The following is a 10,931-nucleotide window of genomic DNA, read 5'->3' as shown; positions in this document are numbered from 1 at the left end:
ATAGAAGATTTGATGTTATATTAGATTATAAATAACTGAGTAATTAAGATTTCTCACCTGAGATACAAGCCTCAGAATGTTTGTCATGCTTATGTTTCAGCTTATCTCAGTGCTAAATCGGACAGATCCCGATATTCTTTCATCTCTTTCAAGGCAAGTCAGGTTATAAATTGTATAACACACAATCAAACAACAGAATGTAGGAAAGTCAGCAAAGATTATGCATGAGAAGTCGACAAATGTTCTTAATCCACCTTTATTGATAAAATACATTTGCTTTACATTACACGTTTCCAGCCATAGATTTATTTCAAGCATCAAGATTAAAAAAATAATGGGTTTGTGATGGACCTATTTCAACGTACACAAAAAGTGAAAAAGTTCCTAAATCCTTTTTACATTTACAAGTTTCACTTAAGGAACAATAAATGAATACAATGTACTCCTCATTCCGAAGAAGAGATAAATAAAATACTATATATTTACAGCCTATGTACCGTCCCAGCATTGGCTTATTACAGAACAACCTAAATGAATGCCCCAAAACTGTCTTGCTCCACTGATTCATTTGACATTTGTAGCCACTATTTAGTTTGAAATCAGTCAAAGATGTTAATGTTTTATAAGAACTGATACTTTAATCATATAATCTTTGTAAAAAATAAAAATGTCACTGTTTGTCAAAGAGCCAGTACAGTAAAAACCAAGAGTCTGAAAATATTGCAAAATGCTCAGTTACAGAAATGGAACTATACTTTCCTATCTTGCACTTGCAAAGTCACTAATCACATCACAACTGACATGGGGCTGTCTTTTAAAAATTTGTATATAAAGAAACAACTAACTGAAGAGGTTTCAGTTTGTTTGGGAAAGGACACAGCAGTACTTCTTACTTTGAGTGATGAGATTTGTCATAGACAGAACATGCTTGCTATTTTTTTAAGCTGTTTTCACCATTATCTTGGGTGTGCTTGCTCACGACGACCTGAGGCTGTAAATAAAGCACAACCTGTACAATAGGAGTCAAAATAATCTGCCAATTATTCTCTTCAATAAAGGTCCTTGTTTCTTTCGCTCAAACGGAGAAAAGACTATAAAATTAATTTGTCTTGAAGATCACGTTGGTTGCTCTACAAAAGTAAAACATAAATGTTTGTTACGTCTATTTTAGTAAAAGCAGACCGATTATGCAAATAACTGAAATTAAGCCAACTGCCAGATTACCCAACTGCTATTAGGAATGAATACAATTTGGTTTAAGAAGGAAACAATTGCTCTCCTAATGTTAACAAAGAAGATATCTGAATATGAATCCCACTTATTAACGAAAAAGCAAATGCAGAATAAAGTAGTGGTGACAAAAAAATAATCAGGTTTGGTGAGTGTGCTTTAAAACAGAATTAGCCTTTTTACGGTTAGGATCAAAGGTTTAAAGTTGCATTTATAGTCATTGCTATAAATGTTAAAATAGAGATCTTCTCATACCTTTCACATCAATATCCTATGCATGTGGTGCTAGTTACAGCCATGTACAGCTTTATTTTTTGAGACAATGGTTTCTTAATAAGCAAAGCAACAAAAAGCTAGACACATGTCTACATAACAACTTGGCAGTAATTTTTATGAGGTTCCACTAATAAAAATGTTTGAAATCCTACCCCATTAATTCAAGCAACACTAATGTTAAATGCACAGCAAGCAAACATTTTGCAAGCAATTCTACAACACGTTATAGAGGGGCCCATTTGTAATGGAAACTGTGAAAATAGTTGATAATGAATCCTGTTATCTTATAATGATAACATCTGCATCTTGGCCCCATTGTGTTCAGTTTCCAAACTACTGCAGGTTCCCTCAACTTATAAATCTATTAAGACTGATGTCTACAATAAGTAACTAATTACCCAACATTAATCACTTACATATAAAAATAAACCGGTTGTATTCATATGTCTTTCCTATCAGAGGTCAGAGAACAAATTTACAATAGGAAAAGTCAGTAGTCTCATAATGTACAGCTACAATTATACCACAGTCTGTTTAGGAGTGTTTGCCAGGGTATCAAAATCATCCTCCCCTCAAGTCAGCGTATCAAAGTTGGTTGGTAGATGGGGACAATCTTTGGATAACAGATGTACGCTTATTACTATGCATGAATATATTGCTTTAAATTCTCAATCTATACTGGTGCTTTAGTGGCTATACAAAATGTAACCTTGAGAAAGACGTGAACCTTTCAAACTTCTCTCAAACCTGTCTTTGGCAAGAAACAGCAATGAACATAGATCAAAATTGCAAGTTGTTCTGTCACTGTTCGTTTGCCGGTGCCACATTATAGATGAATTGTGATCCTCTTTCGTGTTTGGATGAACACAAGCTTAGCAATGCACTGCCATGAGTCCTCAGCTTTTCCTTAGGCTAAGATCATTGCTAGAAACTAATGTAGACAAAGATGTACTCTCAGAAGTATCTTCTTTCTTAAGATTCAGGAATGATTCTCTTGTGATCTGAAGGACTTCCCTCAATGTTTTGTTCTCCTGCTGCAAGAGTATAATAATAAAATATTTAGATGGATTACATTTCTTTCAATACTTAAACTGAAAACAAAAAAAGCAAAATAAAGCAGCTAAAACCCTGAAGTGGTTATTTAGGGCAGCAGAACTTGTAAAAGTGAAGCGTACATAAAATGACCTGTTACTCAGTCCTACCAGCCCTCCAGCGCTCAAAGCTGGCCACCTTCTCACAACAGCAACAGTCCAAGTTTGGATGCCGGTGAAGTGCAATGTGCTTTATTCAGCTACTACCTTAGACTTCAATGCTTCCCTATCACCTAGTAGATAGACCGTTTGACCTCCCCTCACCACCTCCCAATTCAGTCTCTACTACGCTCATGTGGATACTCCAGACCCCATTCCTTTTTAACATTTTAAAAACTTTTAAATCAAAAAGCAACCAAATTTAATCAAGCACCACAAATAACTATCACATCAATCTGAGACAGAAAATAATGTTTAAGAGTTCTTGAATTCAAAAAGACTGGTATGTAAAATGTAGTACTGGAGATATAATGCAGCCGAGTGAGAATAAAACAGAGGGACGATGGTGAAGAAATATGGTAAGCATAACAGAGGAACTGGGAAAGTTCAGAGAAAACCTAATGAAGTAATGATTAGTATGCAATAATTAGAATGCTGAATCTGGTCTGGTAGAAGGAAAGAAATAGGGAAACTAGGCATATGTGTATAATACCTGTTGATTCATCTTTTTCAGCCTAGTATCGCTTTCTACATGTATTAAATGGCAAGCTAACCCAAGGGGGTCTTTTGGTAAGCATGGGCTCACCTTGCACGTCTCAAGCAAAACTTCTAGGAGGAAATTCAATTAAACATTCTAAAGATCCCCATGTTAGGTTAGAATCTGGACTACGTTACTCCTCGATCCCTGATCTACCCAAACTTCAGCTCAATGACCACTCCCCCCTTGAGAAGGCTACAACATCACCGTCAACAGATCCTCTAGCACCTACTGATCAACTCCCTACTCAGGAATTCCCCACCATCACCTCGAACCTCACAGGCTCTCACTGAATCTCCCTGACGCCGGTAGCCTCTCCTGCACTCCCTACACCCCTCGCCCGTTACCCTGAATTGGCAGCGCGCCTAGAGGATATTTCTACACAATTGCTCCTTCTCACGTAGTAGCTACATGACTTGAAAGTCCTATCAAATGATCTTTTCCCCATAATCAGCTCTTTCTTCAGCTCTAGAAATTGGCCCAGAGCCTCCACTATGGATAGTGAGCACAAGGGTCAGTCGTTAGCCCCCTCCATTTCGAAATCTACTCCCTCTCCAAACTCCCAACCCTGCCCCAGGAAAATTGAGTCCCACTCAGCGTTCACTGCTAACTTAAACTTGACCCCGCCGACGCAAATACACGCCATCCCTGCCAACATGGACAGAGAACCTCCCCGCAATCTGAGATGCAGCAATTCTGATAACCTCACCAAGGTAAACATTACCCAGACTCTCGCCACCCCTAATCCGCTATGTCTCAAATGTGTACTACTAAACTGCAGATCAGCCAGTAAACACGCCTCAGACATCTTTGACCTCATCCAACACAATGACTTAGATATTATCATACTCACTGAAACTTGGCTAAAGCCCAGCTTCACACCTATCTTAGACCTCCTAGTTTTTTTTTTTTTTTTGGGCAGAGTTTTATATAGCATGAACTTGACCCAAATACAATCGGGTATCAGAGCGCTTTACATAGCACCAGTTACATTACATGAGGACACACATTCATTTTTTGTAGTTCCTCCCACTCATAATATAATCCGGCTAGACAGAACTCTGAAGTTGGATGGGGGTCTAGCCTGTATCCACAAGAACACTCTCTCGATTTCTCACTTGGAGTCCTCTTCCTCTTCCTCTTGTGAATACCTTGGCCTCATCATCTCAAGTAAGAACCTACTGATCTGCAAACTACACACCCTTTACCACCCCCCGGGGGACAACCTCCCTTTCATTGAACAATTAATGGAAATCATCTCTAGCAATGTCGATTCTGCTGTGTCACAAATCTTTCTGGGTGATTTCAACCTGCATTGGTCTAACCCCAATGACCCCGCGGTAGCCTGCCTTATATCATTTCTAAATGCGCAAGAATTGACCCAGCACTGTGACCAACCAACCCATACTAAAGGAGAAACTCTAGACCTCATCATTTCCAAAGAACAGACCATCACCTTAGACTCCATAACCCCTTGTGACTGGTCTGACCATCACAGCATCCTTTTCTATAGTAACAGGGACATGATGTCGAAGAAGGATCAACCCCGGAAAGCAAAGGTATGGAAAAAGGACCTCAGATCAGTAAACCTCAATATTCTCGCTGCCCACTGTAAATCTGTAGTCTCTTCCCAACCCAACCTGGTTGAGGTGCAAACACTCACTGACGCCTACAATTAGACCACTACCAACATCATGGATGACATTGCTCCACTCTAACTTAAAAATGCTTCATCTAAAATATCCAAATCGTGGTACAACGAGAACTTAAACACAGAACGTTGCACCCTTAGAGCAGCTGAACGCTCCTGGCGATCCAATCCCTCCACGGACCAACTAAAACTCTTGAGAGAGGTCAGGAGCCTCTACAACAAACAGATCAAGAGAGCAAAGGCCGACTATTTCAGACCACAACTAAACCAAGCGGCAAACCGCCCCAAGAAACTTTTCGAATTGGTCAAACAACAATCGGTTAATGGTCCAATTCCCTCTGATCCGGGTGGCATCCCACCCTCCTGCGAAGATTTTGATGCTTTCTTCACGGAGAAATCACGACTCATCTCTATTGACCTCGCCGTTAAGACGGCTTTATTACCCTCTTCTACTGCCGCCTCACCCCGACTTCTTTGAAAAGTATAACTCGTCCCTCTTTAACGCTAAGAACAATGCGTCTTGGGGCACCTTTTCCCCATTTACTGAAAAAGAAATCGACAAAATTCTTCAGTCTATCAACCCGTCCAACCACTTTGTTGACCCATTGACCACATCCATATTCAAAGAGATCAAGAGCGCTCTCATCACCACCCGGACTAAGATTGTAATTGCTTCCTTATCTCAAGGCATGGTCCCTGACTGCCTAAAAGCACCTCAGGTCTCACCTATTCTATAAAAAAAAAAACAACGCTGACAAATCTGATCTCCATAACTTCTGTCCTATCTCCAACATCCCCACTCTAGCCAAACTTCTTGAAAAATGAGTGCAATCCAACTCTTCACATAGAGAACTACCAACTCCTAGACCAGCATCAATCTGGTTTTCGGAGGGGGCACAGCACCGTATCGGGCCTCACACACGTTATGGACGACATTCTGAAAATGCTTGACCAAAATGAATCCTGCCTACTGATCCTCCTTGACCTTTCTTCAGCATTCGACACGGTCAATCATGACAGCCTTCTATCCATCTTGCAACAGAGAATGGGTTTCTCTCATCTGGTGCTTCAATGGTTCTCATACTTCCTCCATCATAGATCACAAAGATTCAAGGCAAACCACTCTTTCTCCCAGCCTTCTCCAATAGTCATGGGGGTCCCCCAAGGAGCCGTCCTTTCTCCCATCCTCTTCAACCTTTTCTTGGAACCTCTAGCTCACGCACTAAACTCCACGAACATTCTCTTCCACATGAATGCCGACGACACTCGGCTCTACTTGAAAATCTCATCCCCGGAAAACATCATCTCACTCAACAACGTCCTACCGTCCACTCAAAATTGGTTAATCGAGAACCATCTCCTGCTCAACACCTCCAAAACAGAGTTCCTGCTCATCTCCCCTCCAAAACACATCCCCAAATTAGATCTCTGGCTGACTCAACTCACTGCTTTCAATTGCACCCCGATTATCATAGATTCAGCTAAATCACTAGGAGTCACCGTGGACAGGCACCTGAATATGAATAATCACACCAGCAATGTTTGTAAGGGGGCAAACCACTTGATGATTTCAAACAGGTGGTCCAAGCGCTTTTTCCTGCAAAGTTAGACTATGGCAGTGCTACTCTCTGTGGCCTTTCCAAATACGCCTTGACATTGTGTGTCTTTTGCTTTCTCGCCCTAAGTGCGCCAGGTATGCACAAAGGTGGGTCCTGGGCTCACTGTGCCACTGGAATCAAGCTATCCTGGCTGAAGAGGGGTGAGACCCCGAAACCGGTCCTAGGATGCTTGTTTCCGGTCCAGGGATGACCTGGCTTGGCAGTTCGGGCTGGACTGTTCCCACGAGGCACAGGGTCAAGACTGATTTGCATATGGCCAGGGCTAAACTGGGGTGGCATGGTGAGCAAAAGAATGCTGTATTTAACCCAGATCACTTGACTGGGGGTGAATGTTTTGATTTGTTCTGCATTCTGTCCATCAATTGTGTCTCTTTTGTTGACTCCACTAAGGGCCTCACTAAATTCCCGCGGCTAGACTGGTTACTGGCGCCAAACGAAACAAGCACATTTCCCCAGTCCTTAAATCTCTCAACTGGCTACGCTTTGAAGCACGAATTCAGCTAAAGATTGCAGTACTGGCGCACAAAGCCCTTCACTTCAATACTCCAAGGTACCTGGCGCAAAAACTTGAACTATCCTGTGGGGAGAGAGCATCAAGAAGCGCCTCTACTTTCCTCTTGAAACCTTGCACCTTTAGCAAAAAGAGAACTTGTCTCTGAGCCTTCGCAGGGGCAGCCCCAAAGATTTGAAACTCTTGTCCACCGAAAGTACGTAGTCTCACCTCAACGATGGCGTTCAAATTGGAAACGAAAAGATTCCTAATAAGCAATTCTTACCCTAAGCGGGCTAGGCTCACGGGATCGTATGACATTGTTCATATTATCATGGTACCTCCATTTGATACGGTTCTTTTATTCTGCATATTATTGCCCCCTTTGTTACCCGCTTACTTCTGCTTATTGTATGGTCTTCGTTTTCCCAATTGTTGCTGTTAATACACTCATGTTCTCTCTTGTAAAGTGCTCTGTTATCCCTCGGGATCTTGTTCGCGCTATATAAAACTTTATAAATAAATGAAATAAAGAACTTAATCCTGAACTCTACCAGTACCTATAACTTGAAACATACAAAACAAAAACAGCGCCTGCAGATTGGCCTTCTCACTGACAAAATGGTGGGAGGAAGAGCTAGTTTTAACACCATTCTAAGTAAGGTTATGGTGCAAGGAAAGCAAGCTAATCTGACAGATCTTGACTAAGGATTCCTAGAACTATCCTGACTTGCTTGACACACACAAGCTTAACATATTACTAGTCTTCTGGAGGGTCCCTTCCATGCTCCAGATGACTTGTTACTCCATCCCATCCTCTTGCAGGCAAAGTACTCCTCAGTCCATTACCAAACTGACTGTCACCTCAGAAAAAACAAGTTACTTACCTGTACACTGTAGTTCTCCAGTACTGATATCTTTTATAGATTCACATGCTTGAATCTTCCCCATCATCATGTGGAAGTCCCACGGTAACAGTAAAAAAGCAATATCGAAGTTTCTCCTTTTTAATTCAATAGCATTTAGTAGCCAGTTAACCTAATTGAAAAACATCCAAGCTCCAGCTAATCACATCACAGACCCAGAATATCCATCCCCTGCAGGGCCACCATACCTCAGATTTTGCTCACAAGTGCAGGTAGTAAAAGGATAGAGGTATGGAAGGTGAACCTGGAAGGGGAGGACGGAGGGCTGCATGTGAATCTATAAAATATATTAATACTGGAAAACCACAGTGTACAAGTAAGTAACTTGTTTTTTCTCCAGTATTGTATATTTTATAGATACACATGCTTGAATCAGAATAGCAAGCAGTACATAAGAGTTAAAGTAGGTGAAAAGAACAGGTGAACCATCCCATCATATGACCATAACAAGAATTGCAAGCAAATAATGCAGTATCTACATATATAACAATATAACAAATGTCTAAAAACAAAAAGAAAAAGCTTAAAACAGCATCATAGGAAGAAATAATAAACCTCAATGAGACGAGGCCTACCTTAAACGAACAGACTTCGTAAGGCCGCATCCAGGCAGTAGTGCCTTGTCACGGTATGGACGTTCGTCCATGTTGCAGCCATAAGGATGTTGGATAAAGACACTCCGGCAAATAGGGACAAGGACGTTGTCTTTTTCCTGGTGGAGTGGGCAGTAACTTTAGACTTTAGCGGGTGTCCCACTCTCTCATGACAGAAATTTATAGTAGAGGAAACCCAGCGTGCAATAGATGCTCTAGTCAAAGCCTGACCCTTCCTAGGGGCAGGGAAGGCGATGAGGAGCTGGGTAGATTTTCGAAAGTGTCTTGTCCTTTGTAAGGAAAACTTCAAGCAACGATTAATGTCCAAAGAATGGAGACCTCTCTCTGCTGGTGTGGACGGAAAAGGAAAAAAGGAAGGCAGGACCACAGGTTCATTTGGATGGAATGTGGTAGGTAGTTTAGGGATGAAGGAAGGATTAGTGCGGCGCACCACCCTGTCCTGTTGAAACTGCAGCTAAAACTCCTTTGCAGCGAAGGCCTGAATTTTGCTAGCAGACGTGATGGCTAAGAGAAAAGCCATCTTCAATGAGAGATACTTTAAATCACACTTGTGAATCGGCTCGAAGGGTGATCTCATGAGACGTGACAAAATAATGTTCAGTTGCCAGATAATCGGTGGGGGTCGAATTGGTGGATAAGCTCTAAAAAGACCCTCCATAAATTCTTTCACCAGTCTGTAGGACCATAGAGACAACTGATATGAATGTCTCCTGTATCTTGAAATTGCTGCTAAATGTACTTTAATCGATGAGTGGGAAAGACCAACCTTGGCCAGAGACGAGAGATACTGCAAAGCGTCCCATGGAGGGGACGAGAGAGGATGACAAGAGTTCTTGGCACACCAGGAACAGTATCTTTTCTATTTAGCAGAGAAGCACTTTACTGTGGAAGGAGCTCGGGCTTTGCTAAGTATTGAACGGCACTCCTCAGGAAGAATTAAGTCACCAAACTCCGTGTGATGAGGAGCCAAGCCAAGTGAAGTGTGTGAATCTGCAGATGAACCACCTGGCCTTGGTCAATGGAAAGCAGATATTCTGTTGGTTGAAGACGGATTGGTGAAGACTCTTGATAGGCGAAACAGCTCTGTGTACCAGTATTGTCTTGCCCACGCCAGAGCAATGAGAATAATGCTGCAAGATTCCCGTTTGATTTTCTGTAGAGCTTTCGAAATGAGCGGGAACGTAGGAAATGCATAAGCAAACGTTCCTTCTCAGGAAAAACGGAAGGCGTTCCCCTCCCAGAGGGCCTGGTTGAGGAAATATGCTGGCCTAGAATTCGCATTTTTTGTTGAGTGATGAAGCGAATAGATCTAGAGTTGGTAAACCCCAACACTGAAACACCCTTCCTAACTGAATGACATCCACCTCCCATTTGTGACACTGTTTGGTGTCCCTGCTGAGAGAATCTGCCCATTCGTTATGCACTCCTGGAACGTGCTGGACTTGCATAGATATGTTGTGGTGAATTAGCCGTTTCCAAATTTATTGCGCTAGGCTTGACAAAGCCAGAGACCTCGTCCCCTCTTGTTTCTGCAGATAGAACATGGTGGTTTTGTTGTCTGTACAGACGAGAATCGACAATCCCCTTATCCTTGATAGAAAAGATTGGAGCCCTAGAAAGACTGCTTTTACTTCTAACAGATTTATGTGACACAAAGACTCTTGGTCCGACCACCTCCCTTGCACCTGAAGTTCCTGGATGTGAGCTCCCCATCCTTCTATGAAAGAGTTTGTTCTCATTACCATCATTAGTTTTGTTGGGAGGAAGGACAGGCCTTGAGAGAGATTGCTTCTGATTGTCCACAGGACATTGCCCTGATCATCTTTGGCGAGATCGAGACGACGCAGAAGAAGAGGTGTGGACCACCAAGCTCTTGGGGGAAGGGTGTTGGGTCAAGAACATTGGGTCACCCAGGGCCTAGCAGTGGTGGCGGGCAATCATCCTCTCCACAGGAGCCCCTGTGCTGGGCTTGAACTAGGTACCCAGGAGGACATCAGTGAGGGATTCGCTAAACGACAATAGGGGTTCAGAAGTGGACACTACAGGTTGAAGCACCTCCATCAGGAGATTAGTCCTGACTGCCAACGAAGGGAGCTCAAGGCCCAACACCTTGGCTGCCCTTCTCACCACCACAACATAGTACACTCCCTACTCCGTAGCCACAGTAGTGGGAGAAAGCAAGTCAGTGTCTGGAGATGTGTTCAGACCACTAGCGTCACCCAGGTCATCTCGCCTGTCTGGTTCCTCCAGCTGGTCAGCTAAATGGTCCAGCGACCCCTCCCAGTAATCATCACCACCCTCTGGTCGATAGGGAACACCAGGGATGAAAAGGGGAAC

At 42.6% G+C, this 10,931-nt stretch overlaps 1 protein-coding gene across 1 annotated transcript in view; it reads right to left on the bottom strand.

The window, feature by feature from the left end:
• Nucleotides 1-240: 240 nt before the first annotated feature.
• FGFR1OP2 (FGFR1 oncogene partner 2) overlaps nt 241-10,931 on the bottom strand; it is a 257,887-nt gene continuing 247,196 nt past the window's right edge. The window contains exon 6 of the mRNA XM_085652791.1: nt 241-2,540. Coding sequence (XP_085508917.1) covers nt 2,403-2,540 — 138 coding nt within the window. The 3' untranslated portion in view covers nt 241-2,402. The remainder of the gene's footprint in view (nt 2,541-10,931) is intronic.

Source organism: Triturus cristatus, chromosome 4_1 (assembly GCF_964204655.1).
Source record: "Triturus cristatus chromosome 4_1, aTriCri1.1, whole genome shotgun sequence".
Classification (NCBI taxonomy): domain Eukaryota; kingdom Metazoa; phylum Chordata; class Amphibia; order Caudata; family Salamandridae; genus Triturus; species Triturus cristatus.
This window is presented reverse-complemented; position numbering and strand designations above follow the sequence as displayed.